Below are 27,809 nucleotides of genomic sequence, written 5' to 3'. Positions count from 1 at the left end.
AAAAAACCGCCAGGCCTTCAACAATCGTGAGGTAAGGGAGACTGGATCCGATTTATTAGTGCGCCGCCATTTTCGAACTAAGATGAAAGTGAAAGTCAAACGTGAGTATTTTAGAATTTCTTGCTGTAAAATTCACACATTATTGATCGTTTATCCCTTTTTTATATGTTATGTATTTAAAAACAAAATTAATTTTCTCTCTAACGTTAATTTCTCTATTTATTACTCGCAACGTATTGTTGGACCTTACAATGACTACAATCTACTGCTGCACCTACGTACTCCAAAGAGTAAGCACGATAAATTTCTTATTAACCTCATTTGGATACTAAATATTTGGGTAAGATTTCCGTATAACCCAATACATTTACCATGCATGCAGTAATTTCGTACTTTTTCTCACAAATAGTTTAATATGAATAGAGTCGAAACATGTACACTGTATGCATATTAATGTATGGGGTTATACAGAGATCTTACCAGTCCTTGACCACTGAGAAGATAGTAGTTAAAGGAAATCCCTTTACTTTAATGATATACTCCTAAAACAGTAAACACCATAGTAGGAGAACTAGTTAACATAACTACTTACTTTAAAATTAATATGCTAAGAATGATGATCACTTTCTCTTGTATATTTTTGCACCTATCAATGTTAAGCCCCAGGGTAGGGTGGGGACTTGAGAGGGGCAGGCAGACCCAGGGTGATGTGATATTTTCAGTGAAATCAAGACCTTTTAAAAGTAAAATTTTCATCACATATGACCTTTTCTGTCATAATGAGGGGGCTCTCCAGGAAAATTCTAGTACTTTTTGTTTCCAGTTTGTTCCTGGCTTTGGGGGAGGGGGAGCAGCAGTCCCTTATTTGGCCTTAATAGGGCTGCTGAACAGGTTATGGTGTTCAGGGTTTTGAGTCTTGAATAGGGTGTCTTTTTGGAACAGGAGCCTATTAAGGAGTATAATTTTGTGGTCCCATTTTGTAAACCAGAATGCTTTGTATGTACACCTGGCCTAGCTTATCGAACAAAACTGAACCAAAAATCAATCAAGCTTAATCTAACCCAGTCGGTCGCATTGCTGTTTGATTGGTTCGGTAATTGAAAATAATTGAACTGGAACTTTTCGGTGAGTTCGATCAATCAAACTTGAGAATTTGATTATCGAACTCAATCAAACCAATCAAACTAAATCAACGTGTTCAATGTTGTTTGATTATGATTGGCAGGATTTCCCTCTCAGGCGGGTATGAAAACATAAACACATTTCAGTTGACTAAAGTCTTTATCGTTAAAGTAATCAAGAAATTCACAGTTAAAGCTGAAAGTGCTTTAACAGCACTTCCAGTATTAACTGTAACACTTTGACAGTCAATGGTCAACGCACAGGCATCAGTTTATGCTGTAGAGTCCAAGCTGGCGGCCACCACCATTGTCAGCTACCTTAAGAGCTGGATCCCTTTCTCCCCTTTTTTTCTTATCATCAACACCAATGGGGAAAGAGCACTTGTGGAAGCCTTTAACCATCTCTTTCAGAATTGTCATTTTGATGCTGGGTTTTTCTACATACCCTCCATGGAGGGCAATGGAAATTCAGAGGGTAGAGGGTTCCAAAAGGAGGCAATTGCTGCTGGGGTGGGGGGATGGCCTCTCGAGGTCTTTTTTCCAGGGGTTCCGAGTTACTATTGGTGAGTTATTAAAGACTAACAGCTGTTCTGTTGAGCAAGCTATCAGTTATTTTACTGTTAATCGGTGTTTCAAAGCAAAAATTATTTGACAAACACCCACATTTGTTAACCACAATGCCCGGATTGAAACGAGATGAAACTTGTTCGTGTACTGAAGCTTCCATTTCCAAATGTTCAACTATGTTTAATTGCGAAAGTGTCCGACTTCCTAATGCTCGATTGTGGTCAATTGGCAAAAGGTGTGGGTGAGTTCAGTTATGTTTGATTACTGAACACAACTGGAGTCAATCGAGCAATTGGAGTTCAATTGGGTTTCGATTGACTACACCGAAATGTACAGCAGTATGCACTTCCAATTGAAAACTTGTGAACTTTCAACGGGCTTTTTCCAATACATCAAGGACAAGTGATTCATAAAATATTTGGCAATGTTACTATTAAAAACTACACATATATACTGTAGTTAATTTTTTATCTCAGGTAATTTTTTTCCCATTGTTTTTGGGTATGGTAATATATGCTAATAAACTCGAAACAAAGGAAAACAAAGTATTAGCAGCAACATGATCCTCCTTTGCGCAGTTGGTATACAGTCAACTCTCTCTTAACGGGCACCTAGAGTTGGTACCTTCCTTCTTTACTCCCTTTGACTCTCTATAAGATGGACATCTCTCTAAGACGGACACTTAGGGCCTGTCCCAAAGGTGTCCGTCTTACAGAGAGTTGTCTGTAGCTGGTTTGAGTGAGAGGTGTTATGTTTGGCCAGTGGGATTTCCATTACTGCCATCAGCTTAAGCTGTTTCTGAATGAAATTTAAATCAGTCATCAAGTTCTTCATATTTGGTCACAGGTGGCCCAAATGAAAAATAACATTGTTATAGGAAACATGTTTTTGCCAGTCCTTTGACTTCATTGTATCGAGGTTCCACAGTATTTTGTCAAGAATTATGTTGGCGGTTACCTTGCTTTGCTTGCACGCTTGCACCATTATAGCAATTACAGTTGCTTAATAATTTTTATACTTCTATCATGATTTCATCTGAGGGAAACTTTTTTGTACCCTGCAAAGTATACTTTGTTAATGATATATGAAACATATTTGAAATAAAAAGTATACTTTGTTGGTTGATTTTGGGACCCCAATCAAAAGCAGTCATTCCCTGACACTGGTAATGGATGTGACATGTTCAATTTTTATTCCTTGGAAAGAGTGTAACGAGTGGAACATTTTCCCCACCCATGTCTTACTATCGATGTTCTTATCTTTCAGGTGGATAGGAGTAGCCACTTGGCGTTGGGTAGCTAATGATGAAAATTGTGGTATCTGTCGTATGGCATTTGATGGCTGTTGCCCAGACTGTAAAATTCCAGGAGATGACTGCCCTTTAGGTAAATATCTCAATTGTAAAAACTTGTATGAAAGGCATACAGTGGAACCCCAGTTTTTTTTAACTGCCTTGGAAATAGCAAACTCATTCCAATTATCGGGAGGTTTGAAAAATCGGGCTAAAATTACAGTGTTTGACTGGTGAATAGAAGTTAGGTGTGGTTTGAATTATCGCGAATTTTGAAAAATGGAGAGTTCAAGAAATCAGGATTCTACTGTATTGTAGATAGTTACTGTTGGAAATTCCTTCTGATATTAGGTTATCCCTTGTGCTGCAGAGAAATAAATAAAATAAGTTACACCTAACAAGACTATGTTGGTGCTCTCTTTCAGTTTGGGGACGGTGTTCTCATGTGTTTCATATGCACTGTATTCTTAAGTGGCTCAACTCTCAACTGCACCAACAGCTATGCCCTATGTGCAGGCAAGAGTGGCAATTTAAGGAATAACAACATGAAAAAATGGTATAGTTTTGGAACAGTTGTAACCTCTTGATGTTAACAGAGGATGTACAGACTACAACAAAAAGATGTTGCTTTCTGGAAATAATGACCCCAAACAAATCAATGCATGTGTGTGCTGTCTTGCAATAGTTTGCTATTCTAGAATTGGTCAAGAAGCTGAAGAAAACCTTAATCTGTAATAATTTTTCCGGCTACTGCAGTAGTACATATCTTTGACAGTTTTCACCCCTTCTATGAGTTAGGTACAGGTGTGCAAGGGCGTAAATCCCCAACCTTCCGTTCTTCCCCTGGGGACCTCTGTCTGGTAGCAAATTTAATAAAGTGTCAGGTATAACTGGCTTGGACTGTCACTGGCTTGTTGGACAGTGGTTCAATTTCAACACACCCTTCTTGGAAAATTCATGGTGCATTTTTAAAGTTACACCAAGAATGCAACAGATTGTAGATATAAAGTCAGATATCATTGCTGTGAATAATGTAGAGCAACATGTAGATAATTTATCACCAATTCATTGTAAATTACTCAGGTTTATTTCAAAGATTACAATCTGTAAAATCCTTACAGTGGCTACCTAAGAAAAACATTAAATTATTGCAAAACAGATTTACATGCTTGTTGTAAGTGGGCCTGTACACATCATTTACATCCTAAAAGGTTCTGATATAACATTACTTGAAGCTCACTAGGGAACACATTTCACACAGTTAAGGAGGAATAGACCAGCACCACACTAGGCCAATAATTATTACACGGCACTTTATGCTGGGCGCCGAGTGCATCACAATGAAGCTGCTGCCATTTTAATTTGTCCCAGACCAAAACGGTGATCCTTGGTAACTACCCTGATGCCCTTTATTCTGTCCCTGTTTAGGCCCTTGTCCCTGAGACCCTCTCTGTGATGTGCCTGGCTGTCCAGTCTCCATATGATGAGCCATATGGTGGTGGTAGTGAGACGGTGGAGGGTGCTGCTGCACATGGGTCATCATTGACATAAATGGGTGTCCTGTGGGAGGGTAACTACCCAGAGGGCCATGCTGTCCTGTCATGGATAGATTCAGAGCTGGGCCTGGTGGAGGTGTCCCACCCATAAATGGTTTGTTGTCACTGAACTAAGAACAAGAGAAAGAATAGATTTAAATATTCAATATAATTTAATCAGGCTTACACAATCCCTTCCCTAGATCAACAACATTTTCAATAACATAATGGGAGCCATCAAAACAATGGGCTATTTTCACAGTGACATCATTTTACAAAAATAACCCACATACATTTCATTGTTTTAAAAGCCTTTTGCCAATTGAATCCTAAAAAGGGATATTTCTCTAAAAGATGAACGAAAGTTCACCTGCTCATTTTAATTAATGAAATTGGCAATGACCCATGGTGTCTATAGTCTCAAAATTTATTCTGCATACCTTTCCAACTTGTGGCTTATATGAAGGTCCTGAGAGATCTGAAGTGCTACTTACAGATGCACCTGGAAGACAAGCACGTTGCACATCATTAGCAAAGAACAAAATAATAAGCATAACAATGATCCCCGGCAGCAAGGAAAATACTTTCATGGCAACAGTTTGGCTAGGAACATGACTTAAGACCTCTACATTAAGTCCCTGTCCCAGAATATTAAATTTGCAACAGAAATAAACAGTGACTAATCCAAACCTGCGCTAGACTTGCTTTGTGATGGGGAAACAGATGTGTGATAACCAGACTTTCCAAAATCATGGGTTTGACCTAAATCATCATATGCTGCAGAAAGAGAGAAACAAAAGATCAAAACTGTGCTTCTAACAAAAAAAATTATTGACCACAAATTTATGAATAAACAAGAAATGAATTTATTGACAATAATTCAGAGTAAATTACCAGAAGCAAAGTTGTGAGATCCATGTTGACCAGACGTGTAAGCTGACTGATATTGTGAAGCATTTCCATGGGTTTTTGTTGGCATCTGAACAATGTTGAGATTAAACAAAAGTAAAGTGAATGTTAAATTTGCAAGGGCTTAATCAAGAAGGAACATATAACTTTGGTTCTGTTTATTCCAAAAGTAAACTTGAAATAATTAATTTGCATGAAGTACCTGGTACATAGGTGTAGTATAAGCAGGGAATCCACCCGCCATCATCCCAGCTCCTGGGTAAAAAGCCAGTCCACCATAATAAGGAGGCATTGTAGTAGCATTAATAAACGCCTGTTGTTGTAGATGAGCTTGCGGAACAGTCACTGCCTGGTTCAGGGATGTTGGCACTGGTGAAGATGCATCTGTTCTACCAAACTTTTGCTCTCCTGTTTCAGTGATTCGAGAAATTAAGACACATTTATTTTAGCTCTACAGATATTAATTTTACTGTCACCATTAACACAGTTCCCTTCAACTATGAACATATCTAGTTTAGTCAGGCTGTTGAGAACACAAAGAATTAAACCCTTTCTCTGATGTAATGAGACAATTTAATTTGTATCAAAAAAGAGTTTTCATCCCTCCACTGACAGTGTCTGCATTCCATCCATTCTAAGTACCTCTCTACACACCAAGATGGGATCCAGATTTAGTCAAAGTTCACTGTAACACAAAACCTAGGCTCCCTGAATAAACAGGTTGATAGATTTTTGACTCCCTCAAATTTTTCTTAGAGCACATTATACTAGGCAACGTGAAACTCTACAAATTAAGCCTGTAACCTACACAGCACTTGCATGACTTCATACCAATAATATGAAGCTCACACAATTAATTCACACAGTACATCTGCATTACCGCGACTTGAACACCTATATTTTATATTTTTATGACCTGCCCCCAATTCCCCTTAAAGCTCAGCCCGTTTCAGCTGTGGAAGATCTCATTCAGAGGTCACAAGTTCAATCCTTGCTAGGGTTAAAGACATTTTCTTCAATTCCTGGTTAATCTTACTTTCTTTTAAAGAACTTGCCATTCACATGGATTTGAAGACTTTCTCGATCATCAGCACTCACTTATTTATAACACAAATTAAGTGCACATTAAGGTAGACTTACCATGAAATGTTGTAGAAAGCCCATCTCTACCTGCTGCTTGGAAAGGTGGTATGTCATAGTATGGAGACTAAAGCAAAAGTAACGACAGAAAATTTGGTTTAGTGCTGGAAATAATTATGATATAAAATTTTGGTTCTCACTTTAAGTTTTATTCTGATTCTACTGAAAACCATACTGTCATTTCAAGTAGCATAATATCCCAATGTAATGCTCTTGTCTTTCCCATCAATTGCGAGCTCTATAAAGAATGTCATCAAACAACATCAATTACACAATGTAATAAGGCATCACAAAACAATTCTTACCATTGGTAGTCTCTGGAGGTCTTCATAGCCATATGGTAATGGCTGCAAAGAAAAAACAAAATAGAAATACAGGTATGTGTCAGTTCATTCTCAACCCTGCTCCTGTTGGCTTAGGAACTTGAGCATAAGACATGTACTAATACTAGGGTTTAGTACTTACATAAGCATGGATAAGTCCTGCTTGTTGCATGCCATATAAGTGGTTTAGTGGTAACACACCAGGTGGTAATGATGGTTTTGCTGTAAACAAATAACCATAAAATCAACATAATGAACACCAACCAAGAAAAATGGATCATTTCATCAACTAAACACAACATTATTATTTGGATAGGAATTATGGCAAAATTTTACTAAAAAGAAATGAAAATTTCTTTTCTATTTACAGAATAATAGCAGGCAACAAGAGAAGCCTGCAGTCCTAATCTCTGGGATGTTATTACACATGCGTCGCATGTATGTAGGCAGCATTTGTTTAGACTTCCACTAAGAATGAATGGAATGCACAGAATGCAATTTGATCACGCGTGTTCGGACCTTCTGTCACTCGTAATCTGATCACATGTTTCGGCTATCTGTCACATGGAACTTACGCAAAGCACAGTGATGGTTCAAAGTGTTTTCACCTTTGATCGTTGTTGTCTGCACTCCATAACCTTTGGTTATTACTACTTACTATAGTATTGCTATTAAAGGTCTACCGACTTATGGTGAAGACTTAATATTTTTTCCCCAATTCTTTAAGTACATACTATACTTACCGTGAAGACTTAATTTTTGTTTAGTGTGATACACCAGGAGCAAAAACCATTACTTTTATAAAACCATCCATGGCCCAAAACTATTGTGTAATAGACAAGAAATGTTGCTAGAACATGGATTCTCAAACTCTTCGGTGAGAGACAATTATACAAAAAAAAAAAATAGAAATTTTAAAAGTAAAAACTCACTGGTATGTGAAAGTGGTTTGCCTGTGCCAGACATTGTTACCGTGGTAAAACCAGAGGATGATGAGCTTGTCACTTGATTCATATTAGCAGGAACAGTGACCCCAGGAGGGGGGTGAAGTGGTTCCACAGAAGACAGACCTTCATTTCTAGATACACCAGAGGAAACAGTGGAGCTGCTCAGTGAGTTGGAGCTAAGCTTGTCTTTTGTTGACGGTACTGATGGCTGTGTTACATGTTTCTGTAAGTGAAAACAATACTTGGAAAATAGTAACTTAACAGACACTTGCTTTACTTCACCAGCATTACACTGACTCTTTACTGGTGAGCTTTATGTCACAGCTGAAATGAAAACTATGGGCCTGTTATTTAAATGAAGTCTAACTTAAGCTGTGGTTTAACAAATCTTTGAACCCACAGATCTCTTCCTCAGTGGGTTATTTTAAGAAGATAAATGCTTTTGTAGTCTACTCTATAACTGCTTTCATAAAACTTTTTTGTGTTTAGATTAACCGTTGGTCAAATTGAAGTCTTAGAAAGCAGTTTTGTTAAACGCTAGCTAAAATACATCTAAATACCTGGCCCTATAAGTTTCCTGCCATACTGTAGTTTATACGAAAAAAATTTACTCAGATTTAGATCATAAACAATATTTTTTCACTTGAAAGTGACAAGCTGGTTTTAGTTCAAGCTGCCAAAGTAAAAAAAAAAATACCCCCCATTATGGCCAGCACAGTTCTTGTAAATATTTGACATCGATATCATTACTTTTAATGTACCTGGTAAGGCCTTGTCTCTAGGCTGATGTCCTTCTGCAAAGATGAAGACAACGTTGACCTCATTGGTGATGAAGAACCTACTTGGTTATGGTTTGTTGCAGCACTCAGTGATGGTGAGGAAATGGTAGATGACTGAAGATTGGGAGATGATTTCTGTTGGTCACTAGAGAGCGGTGATTTGCTTGGAACGGAACTCTCCCTTGTGTCTATCTGGGGTGGCAGGGGAATTGGCTCTGGTGTAATTGGCTACAAGAAAATGACACATATCTCAATTAGTTACAGAAAAACAGAAACAAAAGACATCCAATCCATCAGCCATAAGGCCTCTTACACAATTCTAGCTAAATTTGCCAAGGAAATACTAACACACAGATGATATCATGATGGAGCACTTTAAAAAGCGGGAGAAAAATCACTGTGAATAATATTATTACCTTTGTTACTTGTGATATGCTGATTGACTGCTGTTGAGTCCGAGGAGATGGATGCTGGAAATGCCTTGATGAACTCTCTTCTAATGATGTCAAACTTGAACCAGCTGAAGTTGAGGTTGCTATGGTAATGGGAGTGGCAATTGGCGAGGATGGAAGACTTGACGCAGTATGCTGTGATGGCAATGGTGGGCTTGGGGACTCACTGCTACTGGTTGAACTAAAGGTTAAGTTCATAAGTTATATGTATGCTTAAGGCCACTTATTTCCAATAGAAAATAGTGTGATGTTGTCATTAACCCTCTAACAGGAAAAAAACATTTCTCAACAGAGCAACATTTGCTGATTCCTAGGATGTAATTACCTAACAATAACATTGAATTACCTTGGTTCCTCAGCTCTTATGTCCTCTTGTTGAGCAGGAGGGAACTCCTGTGTTTAGTGAATAAAACAAAAACTATAAGCTTGCATTGAATTGTTAAACTCTTTAACAGTCTGGGCAGCCAAAGATTTTCCCTTGGTAACACACTTACCTGCGTGTTACATAGACTTTCGTTGCCTACACTTGCTGACACAGCAATTTAAAAACTCAATGACTTAATTCCACGCCTGATAAATGAAATTCTTCAATTCCATGACTTTCCAGGTTTTCCATGACCCACACGAACCCTGCCAAACCCTTTGGTATGCCCTAACTCTTCAACTTTTTTAGAATTTAGCATGGCAGTTATGTGAACAGAAATATTCATGCACCAGAAGAAAATATCTGCAGTACAGGCTAAACTAACTTACTGTTAGTGATATTTGCAGCTGGATGCAAAATAAATTTTTTATTTCTCATTACGCACCTCTTTTTTCCGTGGACTGCTGACAGAATCACCACCAAATTCCACATTTCCAAACTAAAGAGATGACAAAATAATGTTCAAGACATAAATAGAAGAAAATACTTGAGGGTTGAGTCTTTGCCTGAAGGTAAGGAAAGGTGACTGAAACAAGGGATAAGAAACTGTTGAACTGTGGCTTTTTGGAGATAAAACACCATTTCTTTGTAATGTAAATAGTTGTTACTTCCAACAAACTTTACTAATGTCTAAAAGCAATTATGAAAAAGTGTGCATAGTTAGCACTTAGAGGGAATAGATTGTGGTTGTTTTTCTTAAATGTGTATTTTTAAACACTCACTTGTACATCAAGATTGTCATTCATAGACCCTGGCATCTCCACAGCTTGAACAGGAATCTGAAAACAGAAAACTCTCATCAGCTCAAGGAAAATATTTCACTCAATTATATTGCAAGCTAAAAATACTGTCTGTACAGTACCTGACTCTTTGGTGTTTTCTTTGTCCTGCTAGGACGTGGCTGTCTCTGTGGCTGAGCTTGAATTGTTGTCAAAGAATCTTTAGGGGACACTCCAACTGACGAGGAAAGAACCACTTTATCCATCAGTTTGCTGATCCAGTCTTGATGGTCGTGTAAGGACTGTCGTTCACCCGGAAGTGGGATACGTGGTATTGGCAAATCGACAGAAGAGAACTGATCTTTACCACCAGCTTGATTTGTATGGCCACATGGTATGGCATGTATTATTGCCATGTCATCACTTGAAATAACAGAAAAATCCAATATTTTCACTTAGAAAATTACAGCTCAGAAAAGGAAGTTAACAACATCCTAGCTAACATGCGAAACAATCGTCATTCACTCAAAGTTTTTTGCAGTTTCTGATTAGCTTTAATTATAATACTCCACCTCACTCTTCATGACCAGCTGGCACTGATCAAATTTGGAAGATGGGAGCAATATACCATTGATAACATGGTATATTGCCCCCCCCACTATATACATGCAACCTCATTTCCAGGCAGCAGTGCTGCAGCCTAGCTCTTTTGGCACAAATAAACTCAAGGAAATGACGAGAGAGTTCTTTAATTCACAGCTAACCAGAGATAAAGAGCCATTTTCTGACTTAAACTGAATGGAAGAAATGCAACAATGCACAAAAAATTTTGCAAGACAGAAGTCATCTTTTGAGAAGTATCTGCAAAATGTTCATATTCTGAAACCATACCAATAAACAGGCAAATGTTTTGAAGAACGTCTACAAGGAGGTGAGGTTGCTAAGAACTATGAAATATGAATTATTGTATGAATATTAAAAGAATATTGCATATGGCTTTTCAATGATATGAAGAATTTTGCAGATCTCAGAGACTGTTGACCACCTCAGCCCTCAGTCTCTCTGGATAACACCCCTCCCCCCTCCTGATACACACAATTATTTTATATCATACTCAGCATCATTAATACCTCTCAAGACAGTGCGTTGAGTTATCAGTGGCTTTTTGTCTGGTGTCTGAGGTTGGTGCTGTAGAAGCAGTTGAATCATTGACTGTCTGTGTGTCCCATGACACAACAGTGCTATCAGAACTAACTGGCCAGGAATCTGTACCTGTACTGCCACTGAACAATGCATCATTGGTGCTTGATGACACTGACTGCAAAACAAAAATGTAAAATTTATTTGTTTGAGAAAGTGCTTTTTCACAGTATCTTCTACAATCCACTAGACCTTGGATTCTTGCAGCTTGATGAACATAATGTACGATCAGAAGCATAATTATAACCCTGAAGTGTCTAAATTCCCCTTATCTGTTGAGAACCATGCTGAAGATTTTTAGCTGACGTAGCCATCCAATCAGAAGCACGGAAGCTTTTTTGCCAAAATATGGAACCAGAGAATTTAAGGCTAAAAACTTTGAGCTTGTAACGCTGTATACATGTATGTCTACGGCCGAAAGAAATCGTTTCGGGGCATAAAAAATAAAGTAATTACGCTGCTATATATGCAACCCTAGGAAAACATAAAGAGACACAAAGTTAAGTGGTATGGCTTGAAAACATCAAACAGTGACAGAGTAAGACAAGGATGTTTACATTTCTTCACAATATTGTGAAGCCTTGCGCTGAAATCAGCCACCAACATGCATCTGCAGCCTGTTTTACTGACAAGGATCATCCTCAAGCTACTACCTGCAAACCCATCTAGTGAAATTTATTTGAAAATATGTGTTACTAGTTATTCTAGATAGATAGTAAGTGATTCTTAAGGTTATTTGCACCAATGGTCACCCAAAAACTGTTTTTTGAAGTGACAACTTCAAGAAATCACTTCTCTTATGGTGCATGCCATGAGTCGACTTTGTCTTGTTGGGAGGAAGTCAATCCTGGTCATATGGGGAATAATATTATATTTTTCATCAAATATTACGTCGTAAAACAGTAATTGGTTTTTACAGCACATCATTTACATCACATTAAAAGTTTTCCCTAAGCACTCATACGACATTCTTGCTCTCAGTAATTCCATATTAGGGAGTAAAATTAATTTTGATTGGTTTCCTAAAAATCCCCAGCATGGGACAGAGTTATGCTTCAGGGTTATATGCTTCTGGTAAGATCCAATGAGATGCTAGTGAAGGCAGGTTAGACCTTCTGACAGATGAAGGAAGTATTGCAATGTTTATTGTAGACCCTGGCAAAGTGTCAGTGATCAATGTAGTAATGTCCATCAATGCTGAATTTCTTTGCACGTGACAAGAATGTTACGACACTTTCAGATCACTTCATATTTGGTAAGTTTATGTTGATTTTAATTACTTCACAATGAGGATCATACTTGTAATAAGCATCCTTTAGCTTACACATCTCACTAGGCATGGAAATTTGAACACAAACTTTGTTCTAATGAGCTTTAAACTGCACATCCTCACCACACAGACCCAATGACAAGATGTTTTGATAAATAAAAATTAAAAGTGAAATGTCTTTGTCCAAGAAGAAAAGGTTGTGGCAGTTGTGAGTGCAATGGCCTCCCACCAAAGTTTGCTGGGGTTTGAATGCCCATTGCAATGCCATGTATGGGTTGAGTTATTATTAGTTCTCTCCTTTGCTCCTGGAGGTTTTTCACTAGGTTCTGCAGTTTTCTCCTCTCCTCTAAAGACAATAAATATTCCAATTCAATCTAGAACACACAAACATGTTAACAGGTTCTTGAGAGTTTTTACCTGCTTTATTGGTAAACAAATATTTACAATTTTTACATATGTCTCAACAGCCTGTTTAGTTCTATATTTTACCTGCTTAACAGGACTCCATTCCTCAGCTCCCCACTCCTCTGTTGTTGGTGCTGTAACTTCTGATTTACCTTTTTAATCCAATTTTACAGTGTATTAATATTACAAAAATAATGTCATACTTCGAAAACCAAGGAATGTAAACAATGCATTCACCACTGACTGAAAACCTGCCGTATTCATTGATATTACCTTCTGTCTCAGTCTGTTTGCTTGTACTATCTTCATCCCCCCACATTTCTTCACCTAATCAGAACAAAAGATAACTGCTTAAAGCAGAGGAGTACCATATTTTCATGCTCTATTAACTATCTTAATAATTATACTAATCTTTAAAGAAGATGACTGGTGAACAAAAACTGAAAAAGAAAACCAACAACTTTGAAAAAGGAGGTGACAACTGGATAAAATCAATAATGAACTTGGCAAAGAATGTGGTGGGGTTGAAAAAGCTGGAGTTAATCATGACAGTGAAGCCCTCACACCAAGCAAAGCAAAAATCGCTGGAACTTGTGTCTGCCCAATAATTATGATGACCTCTTAGGGTCAGTTATTTAAACAAAGTCTAACTTAGTCAGTGGTTTAAGAAATCACTGGACCTCCAGATCTCTTTCCTAATGTGTTAATTTCAGAAAATAAGTGCTTTCAAAATAATTCTTGATAAATGGTGTTTAAATAAAAACATTGGGAAAACTCAAAATAGTTTAGAACATGGTTTTGTTAAACAAGCGCTAAACGCCATTTAAATAACTGGCCCTAAAAACTATGGGCAACTTGTGGATACACTGTTTAGAGAATTTATGTGATAAAATATTTTATTATCTTAAGTTGAAATGATATACCCAAGATAAAATGCAGCTGCTGTGCAAATACCAGTTGAAACATGCTTTGCATTTTCTTTCTGAACCCAAGGGCTCAACTTCTGTAACCTAGCTACATATTTTTCCCCATTTTTATTATTATACAAACAATGTGAGTGTTTTTTTGGTGTGTTTTTCGTTTGTATTATAAAAGATATATAAACAGCCACCCAAAAGCTCAACAAAGGACAATTCTGCCTTCCTTCCCTGGCACCTTCTCCTTTTCTGACCTCCGTTCAGCTTTCACAGGGCTGAATCTCTTTACTTTACAAACTACAAAAGAAAAACAAACCAAAAAACTGCCTACCATGCAGGCTACTAGATCTACTTGAGCAGCAATCGTCTTTTGCTCTACATTTTTAGATAAATTTGATTTTTTAACCATCTTCATAAAATGGTACACTCTTTACAAGGCCTATTAAATTAGCAACTAAAGTTTCTTACATTTTTCTGCTTCATTTTTCTTTTTGCATACTTTTGAAATACCTAACACATAACTGTATCATATTCCATAATAATAAACCTAGCATGAAAAGGCTTTCTCAGGCACAGTCTCATGTAAAGAAAGGCACTGAACAAGTATGACATTGTCAGCTGCAGAGGGAACATTGGAACTTCTGACCTCACCAGTTCACACCTTATCAGGTCTTTCTTACACTTTTGCCTACCCAACAACCTTTTCAGACTTCTACACCATGTTAAACAGGAAACCTACCATTTACTGTTGGTCCATTGACTGCTGTGGAATTTGAAGCATTTCTGTTACCTCCACCAAATCTGTTAGGTCTATCACGGCCACGGGATTGGAATGATCGCCTAAAATTATTATGGCCCACAAAAATGAGCAAGTTTAAAGTTGCAATGGTTCTTATATTATACTGACCACCCTGGGGAGTTAAAAAACTGGCTTCTTAATACAGGATCACTTCATAACATACAACCACCATTTATTTCAGCAAACATTAAGACAGCACAGCTAATGCTTTCAGGCAATTCAATATGCTTTCAACAAAGTTGCTAAACGGTAAATGCAGCATTAGAAGAACCACAACTTTACGTGCTGGAATTAATTGTCCTCTACTTATGGTATATACAGTATACAGTGTTCCCGTGACTTACTGATTACAATAACAATGAATGGTTAATCATTCTGTAGCCTCACTATTTCTTAAGTCATGACGTATTACATCTGTTTCAGTTTAGTTTCAGTTATTTTTAATTAGGGATGCAAAAAATAACAGGTTACTTGATTATTTAGGTCTCCAAGCAATGGTGGACTCAATACAAGGGGAAAATAAGAGCACCACTAACAACAAAACAGGAATGCTTAAGGTGGCTTGACTGGATTTTTTAGGGGGGATACCTCCCAAGTTTGAGTATCAACTACATCGGCATGAGTAAAGATATGGCGAAAAGGTCACCACAACTATATTACATAAAAATTAAAATTTCTTTTGATCTGGGTTTTATTGCAATCGGAGTCGCCATGGCAATGTAATGACGCCATTACGATTTATATTTATCTTTGTTTTATCTTTTTTTTAAGAAATTGCTTAAGGGAGTATATACCTGCCACATGTGCACAACTAGCAAAAAAAATTTGCATCAAAAAGGACCCTCGGTTACTTTCCCAAAAAAATCTCTGGAATATGCTAATAACCAGGGAAAGAAACTACTTATATAATATAACATCACAGCAACTCTTACACCCGAGTAAGATAATAATTCAATATTGCATCCTACATGATGAGTTGTGACGTTCACTGTTTCGGCTCTCACTGGTGTCCGTGACACAAGCCAATTATTAGCATATTCACGATATTTCTTCAACAAGTAATCTTGAGTTCTTTTAAATGCAAATTTACTTCTTTAGCTAACTGTGCACATGCATATGAAACTTGAAAACAATGCCAGTAAATAATGAGAATGCTCACCTGTAAACTCAACATCTAAGGGGAAAATTGGTTATATTTGAGGCCCTATTTAAAAGCCTTCCCTGTTTCCAATGTTTTTTAAACTTTCAGGGTACATTTATTGATCTTGGGATTGTCAAGTTTATAAAAAAAATTATTGAGCGGTTTTTTCAATAATGTAAAATTGGTAGGCACGGACCAAATTACGTGCAAAAACTGTAACAAGAGCAGCTGATTGCAGGTCAATAAAATTCTTCTTACTTGCAATCGCCCAGAGCAATTACCCTCTTTTTTCGTATGCAGTTTTCAATGGAATCAAACCACTATGAGATGAAGGCGTTTTTCCAAAGTTTATCATTTTCTTAAAATATTAGCTAATTTTGTGGATAGCATGCTATGTTACCGTTTTCATGAATTTGTTTAAACCTTGCCATAATTGACGCAATTATGGCAGGTACATGCTCCATTAGCGAAAACTACAGAGAAACACAAAGATAAATAAAAATCGTTATGGTGTCATTACATTGCCATGGCGATTCCGATTGCAATACCGCTTTGCACTATTACTAAAAATAGGTTTTGTCACCTTAGGCTCCCTGAGTGACTCAGACAAACTTTGCATTCTACTTAAAGGCTTTGTATGAAAATTGTTCATAAAATTCGCAATGAGCGTTGTTAAATTTTTTTTTGAGCTTTATTCTAATTGCCCCCTCAGGGATTTCACCCAGAAGGCGAAACCCGAGGAGGCACTGTAGTAACTCGTGCGTATATTGAGGAAAGTACTTACAGTTGAAATATACAGTCATACAGTCAATATAGAAAAAATCTTGATTTGCTTGAACAGGGGCCGCGAGGAATCGGTAGGTAATGATGACGTTTCTATTGTTTGGGCCCGCAAGTACGAAATGGTTAGGATGACGTAAAGACATAAAATCTCAAAGGAACTGCTCAGGTAGATTTTGTGATATTTATTGTGCAGTCATACTTCGATACTCTTTTGCGTTACGCAGTGACATTCTGTGGAGCAGTTGTTTCGAAAGTTATGGACCAAAAGACACTCGTTGAGCGCAGATGAGGTTATAAGGTACGTTTAACTGTGTATATATAAATACTTGGAGAGTTTGCCGGACATGAGTTCACAAATCTTTGATTTATATTGGAAACCTTGCCGGACACTCTTTCTCTCTCTTTGATCGGAATAAGACTCAGCCCCAAACAAGCAAGACGAGTGAACAACGGCTAGCTTATCACTAGCAGAACAATGGACGATTACAGAAATTTGCCAAAAATCAAATTCTGTGCTGACTTATTCCCTGCTCACAGATGTCCTTCCGTTGTAAAGTTTAAAATAAGACTAGAATGCGCGAGCGTGAATCGATCAAACGTCCTTTTAATTTCTAAGGCTTACTTTCCAGCAAATAAAATGAACTGAATGTAAAAAGTGAAAGAGAAATAGTGAAATATTCAACTTCTAATTAAATCTTTTCTTATGGTTTAGAATAAACTATTCTCGAAACTGAGAATGTTTTGATCAAAGCTGTGTGAATCGAGCTGAAACTGTGCATGGAACCTTGCATTTCCTGTATTTATCTCACCTATTGTATGGAATATGTGTGAAAATCTTCATTGTGAATCAGTATATTATTTCAAAGAGCTACACAACGAGCAAGAATACTATTGACCGACAATATACAGAATGGGGGCAGCTGTAGTGTCAACTATTACTAGTATATAAAAGGCATTACTGCTATAGGGAGCAAAACCTGGTCCAAGTAACTTGAATAAATGGTTAACATCAGAAAATAAAACGACCTGATCAAAGAAGCCTACTGAAATTGGATCCCCAGCTCTGTCTCAGTATAATCTTGTATAATTTTGTTCTGCTGTTGTGCGGCCAGGTAGGTACCATGCAGTACTTATATCCTGTAGTACTATCAAAGTAGCATAACATAAGCACTCAAAAACAATTGAGCAGCCTTTGACTATAAATTTAACGTTTTATGAACAGCTTTGAAGCCCTGCATTCCATATATTCTTAGTAAAATGCCGTCACATAACTTTACCCACCGTAATGACACCACATTAGAAATAAAATCACTCATCTGTACAGTTTTTTCCATGTTTAACGTTTTCTTGGCACACGTTGACTATTTTCAGGATATAAGTTATTGAAACCAAGCTGGATTTTGTTTCTTTTGATGATAAAAATCTTCAAAGACGACAAAAATTTGCTGGCCAACGTGACTTTCCCACACAAAACTCTTATACTGGTCAGGTTCAATGTCTGAGTCACAGCAGGGACCAAAAATTTGTGACGTCATTAGTGCAAGGCGCTATAAAACCCAGATCATAAGAAATTTTCATCTTTATATAATACAGTTGTGGTGACTTTTTTCCAGGGTGCAAAGAAAATCATTTTTACAGCTTGCCATTCCAGCAAGCTGAAATAGCACTTACTAGTCCTGACATCATTTCAACTAGCCCCGAAAGCTTTTTGACAAGCACAATTGATTTCACAGTTCTTCTGTTATTCAAATTCCTCAGAAAACATCACTTGCCTGTCGGGCAAGTAAAAAACAGAATTCACTGGCCCGATAGAAAAATCCACTAGCCCTGGGCTATCGGACACTACTTTCTTTGCACGCTGTTTTCCCATATCTTTACTCATGCTGACATAGTTAATGCACAAACTTGGGAGGTATCCCCCCTAAAAAATCCAGTCGAGCCACATTAAGGGTAGCCACAGCCACTTAGGCTGCGTTCCTTTGAGATGATCAGGATCAGGATCAGTGATCCAAGGTCACTCAGATCATGGTAGATCAAATGAACCCATGAATCCTTGTCCAGAGTGGATTCATTGGTTCATTTGATCTTCCGTCATCCGATCCAAGTGATCTCAGATCACTGATCCTGATCCAGATTATCCGAAAGGAACGTACCCTTAATAAGGCCAGATAACAAAGTAGTATACCATCTTTACAGTTCTGCAATTATTATTAAAGGCTGTTTAAGTCCAAGACACTCTAAATTTTGTAATTAAGAAGAAAATGACCAAAGACTGATGTTACTGAAAAATCACCACTTTAAAAACAAGTTGTCTAAAACAGGGTGGCTGCTTGAAACAGGTTGTAATATGTAGTTTCCACTGTAACAGTATTGCCAGCAAATTCTTTCAGTATTTCATTTAACAAATTCCACCATACAAAAAACACAATATAAAACAGCCAAGTACCACAAGTGCCACACTATGAGGACACTGCAAAATTGCACTAAATAATTTATAAGTATTAATACTGACCCTGGCCTTCCCCCTCCTCTTCCACTTCGCCTTGGAGGTCCACCTAAAATTAAAACACACCATCTATATCAATTCTTTAATGAGAAAGCAAATACAACAAAATCATTGAAGACCTCACTGCAAAAAGAAAAATAATAGAAAGTAGATTTAAAAACATAAAACATTACCAGACAGCCATAAAAATCATTTTACATGCACAAACAAATTTCAAACCTCTGCCACCAGGTTTCCGATCATTCCATCTGTCTTCACGAGATCCTCTTCCCCGTCCACTTTCACCAGCATTTCTCTCATTGTTATTTACTATTCCTTCATTCCTCTGATCTTTCTCAGAGCTGTTATTGTGATCCCCTGACTGACGATTTTTTCCTAAGTGAAGCAAAAGAAACCAACAAATGTTAGAGACAAATTACATAAATAAATAAATAAATAAATAAGCACAATTACCGCAAATGACCTTACAAATGCCCCCTCCCAAATAAACACCTCTTATCTAATAAACACCCCCTCTACACTGTTAAAATTTATTGTATTAGATACCTCTCTCTAATTAACGAGACGCCCCCTATGAGAATTACTTCAAAAAATAGGAATTAGCAAACAGGAGCAAAATCATTCAATTCATTCAGTTTCTTGCTTGATTAACAAGGCTTTGAGTATTTCATCTTGTTCAATACCAAGTTTAAAGTAAGGTAATACGAACGATGGTAACACAATAACCCTGAGTGATGATTCGGACATCGATGTTGGGATTTGCAGGGTGTTAATAAGGCATTGGAGATCGGACAATTCTCCATTTACTAGACATGACTCTCCTGCAAACATTCTGCAGAGTATGACTATTTTATATTCAGATATAGAGCCTCTTTCAAAATATTCTCCTGTAACGCAACACCTTTCTCCTGCTACTAGAATTCTTAATGAAAACCCTGGATTTGAAAGAGCGATATGCATCTCTAGATGGCCAAGATGGAGTGGATACTCCACTATTATTTTTAAACACTCTTGATACTATTGTCAAAAGCATATTAGTTTTGTTGAGCTTGTTATATTTATGAGAATAAACACCTCCCTCTTCTAAACACCTCCTATCTATTACATGCCCCCACTTGGACCCCTAAAATTGAATAGACACCCCAGGCATTTAGTAGATCATTTACAGTACATGTATATGCCCCACGATGAAAAACGTTCAACAGCCTTTTTTTTTGAAATTGGAAAAACAGGTTGGCAAGTGACTAAGGGGTCTCGAAATTTGTACGATGTATATGTAATTCAAAACTAATTGTACACTGTATAGGATTGGAGGAGGGAAGTACTTGGCTATGCCGGGTAATTTATTTCAAATTTAAGGTAGGGAGTTGATTTTTTTTTAAAGGATGTGTTAATTTAAGTAGGGAACACTTTCCAGACTTATGTATGAAAGCAGATGTAGAATACTAAGAAATAGAGGTCTAGTCTGGCTAAAATATTGTATTTAAGTAACAAAAATTTAAAGAACCTTTTCCTCTGTTTTGCCGTTGTCCTCCTGGTTTAGACGATGGTGCTGTAGTTGTCTGTGATGGAGCCGTTTCTGATGTGGGAATGATTGAATCAATGGCCTGAGTGACTGGCGTTTGATGTTTCTTCTTTTTATTTGTTCTCATGACCCATTCACTCTAGCAAATGTTAACACAAAGCAATAATATCATAACTTGTACAAGGAAATGAACCTTTAAAGTAAAAAAGTGAAGGATTTCACATAAGTAGACATGCAATTCTTTGGAAATACTCAGTGTTCTCAAGCGGTAAACAGTAAAATTTACCATCTGAAGCAACACTTCATACTACCTAAGGGTTGAAAATAAAATGACACCTTTTAGCCTGAATCTCTAGGCTGTTTTTGTCAAGGCTTATTTTTTTCCTGGCTGTCAATAATGAATAAGCTTGCTTTGTACATTTTTCAGCAATGGCTGATGACTTAAAATTCTCGGAACCAGGAATGAACACATTTGTTCCCTGCAATTTTGCTACCCACTTCTTGCAAATATCCCGGCATGTTATGATCATATTTAAAAAATCAATCAGGAGATATTTGCTTGTCTTTTTCCAGCTTTCAAATGTAGCTGTTGCTAATTCACGTGTGATGAAAATGGCACATTCTGAACACTTTTTTTCACTTTCCACGATCAGCATGTGTGTACTGCTACACTATTGAACAGAATCTGCCAAGAACCAATTGCCCAGCATGTGACCAAAATCTTTTTGAATTTAAATTTCACTTTCTTCCTTGAGAAAACTTGAAAATATAAAGTGATTTTAAAACGATGTTGCACATAACTTGCATGTTTCACGCTTGAACAAATGTGTAAAAGAATTAGTAGTTCACAGTGAACAAGAATTCTCCTTTTCAACTTTTGCGGAATGCTTTAAATTTCCAAACCTTTTCTTTCTCCTTCTACTCATTTTAAAACATTTCCAGAAAGTTTTTAAAACATTTCTTGGCTTCTTTACTGTCTGATATGAAATGTTTACTACAACATTACAGCAACTTTCATTTCAGTGGGCTGCTCAAAGCATGACATTTTCTATTTCTTTGGTGAAAAGTCGCTAACAAGTTTGGTCAAGGTGCTGCCACGTCCCTTGGTACAGTGAGACAGGCCATCGCGTGATACATAGAGGTCAAAGTCACAATTTTTAATCAATTTTTAATTTTTATTCTCGTGCTTCTTGTGCCTTTGCAAAAAAATCAAGAAGTGCTACACACTAAATCTACTTACTATTAAAAAAATATCATTTTTTCATAGGTTTAATGCAAGCCAATAATTAAACCAAGTCGTGACGGGAATATCTCGGTGAGCATTCGGAAGTCAGCCAAGCGTGGTCATTGCACGCGTGCTGAACAAGAATGCTGTATAATGACAGACTAGAAACAACAGACAACTCCCAAAGCACAAACTCAGCCAAAACGCTAAAAATCTTCAATGTTTACTCAAGTTTGGGCTTATAGAAGGTAATGTCACAGTTCTTCAATGACCATGAAATTCAGAGTCCGGGTAGTTAGTTAATCAATTGTGGCCCTGAAAAAATTTGAATGAAAAAAAACTACAAATTTTTAAGAAAATGCTTTTTTCGTGAGAAGGACTCTTAAACGCTGACAAACGTCAACAAATAGCGAAAAGTATAAATTCTATATGTTTGCTTTGCTCGAAATCGCACGCATTTACAAGGCCCTAAAGCGTTTTGCTGACTTGCAAGGACCCATCTGTTATAACGATGCCCAAAATAAAGAGATGAATCTCATAGTTTATTAGATATAATCCGTGTAAAGTTTGCTTATCATTTTCGCATAAATTATGACCTAAATTTGGAAACCGCTGAATTTCTCGAATTGGGTCTTTGCGATTTTGGTGAAACTCTGTTCAGCGCAAGGCACTAATGCGCACTATGTGTAGCCGAGAGATTTTCACGAAAAAATGCCGGCAACAGCAGATTTTCGACTCAGACCTCAAAGGGGCGTGGCATTATAACCACGTGACATTTACTCCGATCGCCAAAAATTTTATGTTATATTGTAGATTGATCTATATGTTATCCATTCTATGTGTTAGACTTACGATAAAAGTAAAGGTGGGGATACCAGAGAGCTTCAAAGTAGGATGGTACCCCCCCAAAAAAACTGGGTCGAGTCACCTTAAATTTTGCCAATTTGCAAACATGTGTACACAAAAAAAGGCTAAAGATGGCCTGATAGATTAGCATGGTTTGAAGAAAGTCCTGCCTGGTAGTTAGGGACAAGCAGATTATCTTGCTGGGCAAGTAATTTTTAAAGCTCACGGGCGCGATGGACAAGGGCCCACACAAGTCATCCTCTAACAAAAACAATAAGGATCAATTTAAGTTTCTAGGAAACTGCCCACTTACCCCTCCCCTAAGCCAACATTTTGCCCTAAGCGAGAAGTAAGTGTTAATGTTAGCGTGGGGGAGGGGTAGGTGGGCAGTTTCCTGGAAACCTAAATTGATCCAACAATAACTTTGACAAGCAAGAAGTGGCCCTGGGTAAGCAACATATGAGATCTGCTTGTCCAAAGGACAAGCTGACAAGTCACAAGACAAGACAAGTCTTTTTGAGCTTTGAACACTATGATAAAATGACTGACATTCTTCACACCAAATAAAAAATGTTTAAAAAATGGCAGTTCTTGCTATTATGACCCCCATTATATTAGAGACATTATCCCAGTCTCTTGGCACTTCCTTTAGACAAGGATTTATAGACTGCGAGCAGTCTCTCTTTTTCTTCAGATTTAGTGAGAGCAATGCACACACACGGGAGCGGCAAAGCCGCGAGACGCGCGAAACGAGGGCAGCAGCCCGAAGAAGAAAAAAGAGAGACTGCCCGTTTAGCCAGAGCCAATGAATTAAGCGTTGGCCTCACAACGCAAAATGCGAATGGCTGATTTGTGAAGCGTTGACAACAAACTGTCAACAATCAAAACCATTGACAAGTTGATGATGGCTGAAGCACTGAGCAGGAAAGTTTTTCACGTTTCCCGAAAAAAAAAAACATTAGATACGGAGCAAAGAGAAGCGTAAGGAGGTCTCATCTCTCTGGGTATGTGATGTGATCGCACAATTTAAATGCTCAAAGCCTCTCTTCACTGTCAAGGAATACCTTAGTTCCAAAACAGTAGTCTTACTTTAGAAATAGCAATAAATGGGGGTGGTAGGCCTACACGACTTTTACCTCCAGCCAAAATGCTGCTTATTCCAATAAAGTTTTTTTTCTCTGCTGGGTAGATTATGCTCTGGAAGGTTCTACGTTTTCACTGAGCAAATGTGATTTTAGTCGCATGTTTCATACTGAGAGGTCATGACACACATATCGATTTACTGTAGCTATAATTGTTTGTGGTCGGCAGGATTTGCCCTCTTATACAAGCGCATTTTCTTTGACCTCTTTTGAAGCATAAAGCTTTTTTATTACGGCTGAATAAAGGGTTCCAATTTTCTCCGAAGTGCCTTCTGGATCTGAATAACTAAGCGCTTTTCTTTAGTCCGTGAGTGTAATGTTGTTCATTCAAACTCCAAAGTCAAGTTTCACATGCCTGGCCTGTCAACACTTCAGTTTTGACGCCAAAAAAATCACTAGACCGTGAAAGACCATTCTCTCTGGCTTTGCGGGTAGTCTCTTTTTTTTCGTGCCTCTCCCCTCTAGCGCCATCAGTCACACGCGTGGCCATTTGCATGTCTCGTGTTTTGCTCGACGGACTAGAGAAAAAAGAGAGACTGCTCGTAGTCTAAGGATTTACTGCAGATTCATCAATGTTGCACTAGTACTATATCAATAATATTATTTGAGACACATATAAAACTACCAAATAACCAACCTGGTCTTGACGTCCTTCCAGCAAGGCATTAATTGTCGCTTCTGTGTCAAAATCGTTATCATGCAGGGCAATACATACTTCATCATAACCGTATCCTGTGACATCACAAACCTAAAAAATAAACAGCAGTATTGAATGTTCTTTGCATTACAGTTGGGAAAGGCAAATGAAACTGTACTAAGAGTCTGTAATCAAACAGAGATAAACTCCAACAAAATTTTGTTAATACAACTATCTATAGGGCTTGGAAAGGGTAAGAGAAAATAATTATATCAGTACTTCAATGACTGCCTGTGATATGATTAAGGACAGAACTGTCACTTTTTAAATCAATCTTCAATGATTTTTCTTGCAATTAAGCAAAGAACTAAATATAAACAACCATACAATTTCTAAAATCGAATACTACAAAAAAGGGTAAATCTCTGTCACATATTCTATCAATTTAGCATTTTCATATAAAATACATAACTACCCAAGTTGCTTTTAGAATCACTTATATAACCCAGTGCTTTTCAAAGTACATAACATTATTTTATAACTGCTTCAAAGTAAAAAAATGGCACCTGTTTGATCTTGTCTTTCATGGCTTTGGAATCTTCTGTATTTAAAAGTTGGGCATATCTTATCTGTTCTGCAGTAGGCTGAAAAATTACAAGAACCTATTAACATATAATCTCCTTACTTAGATGCAAAGTTAGTCCTGCCATTTTGCATTTTGCTTGTTGTTTTTGTCTTTTATGCATTATCAAAAATTAAGATAATAGTTCTGTTTACCTAATAACTTGCAGGGCTCAAAATTGTGACTCACTGGCTTGCCAATGCAACCAAGAATTGAGTGCTAGTGACTCACCATAACAATAATAATAACGCTCAACATTTAAAACAAACCCTTTCCCGGGGTCCAAAGGCACTATTTACAAGTTTAAAAAATTTAAAACTACAGTAAAATTTAAATTTAAAAACCACAATAAAAAAGTACAAAAACTAAAGACAACATAATTAAGACATAAAAACATGACAGTCAAGTCATCAAGTCAGGAAGATTCCAAAGAAGAGGCGCAGCAACAGAAAAAGCATGACGGCCATAACTGTTTATATTAAAAGCAGGTACGGCAAGCAGATTTTTCACTGAAGACCTAAGATCCCGGGTTTGTCTCTATTCACCCAGGGGTATAAATGGGTAGCAGTGACATACTGCTGGGGGATAACCCTGCAATGGACTAGCATCCCATCCAAGGGGGAGTAGCAATACTCCTAGGCATGCTTCATGCTAAGGAAACCAGGATAAGCTCTGGCCGTTTTGGCCTTTGGCTTGTGTGGGCCTCTACCTTTTTTTTCTTGCAAGGGGAGTAACACTTAAAAGCACTTTTTGAGCTATAATATTAAATAAATTGTCAACCAAATTTTTCCCATTAGTTGCTGGCTGGCTACTGAACTAAAAAAGCTGATTTTGAGCCCTGGTTTGCATTAATAACTCTACTAAGACATCATTACTAAGATATTTCAAAACCAATCATAGCTATTTGGGATCAGACTCATTTTCCAAAATTTCCAAAACTACTTTGCAATGTCTTCCACATCCATTCCTTGTTGTGTTGTCCTCCTTGTCGAAGTTAACCTTGGTGCCCAGTTATTTTAAGTAGAAATTGAAGAACCATAAAAATCGTTACTTTTTTAAATAAAACTGAAAATTATTCTGTTAACAACATTTGTTGATTGAGCAATCTATTAACTTAGCCAACAGGTTGCAACTTAACTGGGAATAAAAAAATGAGCGTACATATGCCATCCAATGGCCAATAAAATTAATAACTGACTTAAAAGATGACTAAAATTTATGTAAATTTGCCAGCGACATCTAAGGAGAATTAAGTACAATTAGGCTGCACAAAACAGGTATTTGCCTTTTTGGAAGTCAAGCCATCTGTGTGTTTGGTCTGTGGCGTTGGAGTTCCTCCTTTCATATTTCTAGTTCCCTATCTGTACAGTATATACAAAGTATGTACAACCCTCCTGCGAAAGAAAAGCATTAAAATAAGCATACACGGTAAAGAAACCGTTAATTTCATGAATATATGGAACAAGTAGAATTCAAAAGTGAGATTGCAAAGTAAGGAAAGTTAAAACGGAAGTACTTGCATGCGTCAAAGCTCTCGTTCACAAATCAACCGAACTAACTTAAGCTTACGTTATTTAAAGCTGGACAGTCTTATAAACGCCTTTCCTAAGGTCTTAAACAACATAATTTTTACCTTTAAACAAAAAGGATCCCTTAAACAAAAATATCAGGCTTGTGGACAACGGAAGATGACAACGAACTACGAATGAGTCACGAATCAAAAATGGTGGATGACTGCTAAAATAAGCAGACTCCACCAAAACTACGATACACTTTACTTTGACCTTCCAGGCGATTTAAATTCTTTCCTTTAACTAGAGCGAAGCCGTGTTTGACTTGATAACTTTCTTGAAGGCATAAATATCGTCCAAACCATCCAAGAAAACCTCCGTTGGTTTTGCATTGGTATTTAGTCGTACATGTGGCGATCGCTAAATCGCTGTAAGAAAGCTTTCGCTTTGTTGTCCCAAACTGAAGATCTCGAAATATATACAATGCACAAAATTTACAAGATGATAACTCCTTATACCACAACACGGTAAAATAATTCGCAAACGAAGAGTTCTTGACTGTGTTTCCTGCGTAGAATTAAACCCAGGGTGTAAGAGAAAAATGCAACAATATTTCCCTTCCTCGAGGTTGCAAAACTGTGGATCGTTGTCATTTCCTTAGCCTTGACGTTATATTACTTGGTTAATACTTTAAAATCCACGGACAGGATAACATACTTACGTAAAATGTGGCTCTAAATTACAAACCAACAGTTTTGCCGCTGCACCAGACATGCAGGACACAATACATGCGTTTGGCGATGTGAGATGGTCACGTGTTAAATGATTTTGGCGCGCTCTCGCGGGACACTGGGACAAGTTTGAATCGAACGCCGTACAGACTAAGACCCTTCCAATCGAGGAGTTATTTTAGGGAGGCGGCTTCTTAACAGATCTTAGCACGCAAACAATTCCCGAACCAATTTAAAGAGCTCAGTCGTGTTACAAATTGCGTAAAAACAGGAGCTCATTACTCCTGGTAAAGGATCAACACCAAATGTCGGTGCTTGGTTTTATTCTGATATTTTGTTTAC

At 37.4% G+C, this 27,809-nt stretch overlaps 1 protein-coding gene and 1 long non-coding RNA gene across 3 annotated transcripts; one reads left to right on the top strand and one right to left on the bottom strand.

Annotated features, from left to right (window-relative positions):
• Nucleotides 1-90: 90 nt before the first annotated feature.
• On the top strand, nucleotides 91-4,139 carry LOC140939054 (uncharacterized). 2 transcript variants are annotated; one of them, XR_012165602.1, is made up of 3 exons: nucleotides 91-290; nucleotides 2,955-3,073; nucleotides 3,405-4,139. It is a non-coding gene; the product is annotated as an uncharacterized lncRNA (long non-coding RNA). The 2 variants fall into 2 exon arrangements; XR_012165603.1 differs by lacking the exon at nucleotides 91-290 and adding an exon at nucleotides 322-340.
• On the bottom strand, nucleotides 4,044-27,585 carry LOC140939053 (uncharacterized). The gene is made up of 26 exons (XM_073388610.1): nucleotides 27,458-27,585; nucleotides 26,511-26,619; nucleotides 25,170-25,247; nucleotides 24,604-24,714; nucleotides 20,736-20,892; nucleotides 19,448-19,603; nucleotides 19,235-19,277; nucleotides 14,739-14,839; nucleotides 13,356-13,409; nucleotides 13,167-13,234; nucleotides 11,338-11,525; nucleotides 10,351-10,630; nucleotides 10,211-10,267; nucleotides 9,874-9,927; nucleotides 9,411-9,457; nucleotides 9,029-9,245; nucleotides 8,595-8,840; nucleotides 7,819-8,056; nucleotides 7,029-7,108; nucleotides 6,869-6,910; nucleotides 6,564-6,630; nucleotides 5,626-5,831; nucleotides 5,409-5,493; nucleotides 5,205-5,291; nucleotides 4,955-5,016; nucleotides 4,044-4,645 (listed from the first exon to the last, which is right to left on the bottom strand). The coding sequence occupies exons 2-26, from the start codon at nucleotides 26,568-26,570 to the stop codon at nucleotides 4,337-4,339; spliced, it is 3,093 nt and encodes a 1,030-aa protein (XP_073244711.1). The 5' UTR covers nucleotides 26,571-26,619; nucleotides 27,458-27,585; the 3' UTR covers nucleotides 4,044-4,336.
• Nucleotides 27,586-27,809: the final 224 nt, after the last annotated feature.

The sequence above is a fragment of the Porites lutea genome, chromosome 5 (assembly GCF_958299795.1).
Source record: "Porites lutea chromosome 5, jaPorLute2.1, whole genome shotgun sequence".
In the NCBI taxonomy this organism is placed as follows: domain Eukaryota; kingdom Metazoa; phylum Cnidaria; class Anthozoa; order Scleractinia; family Poritidae; genus Porites; species Porites lutea.
The sequence above is the reverse complement of the archived record's forward strand: the minus strand, read 5'-3'. Positions and strand labels throughout refer to the sequence as shown.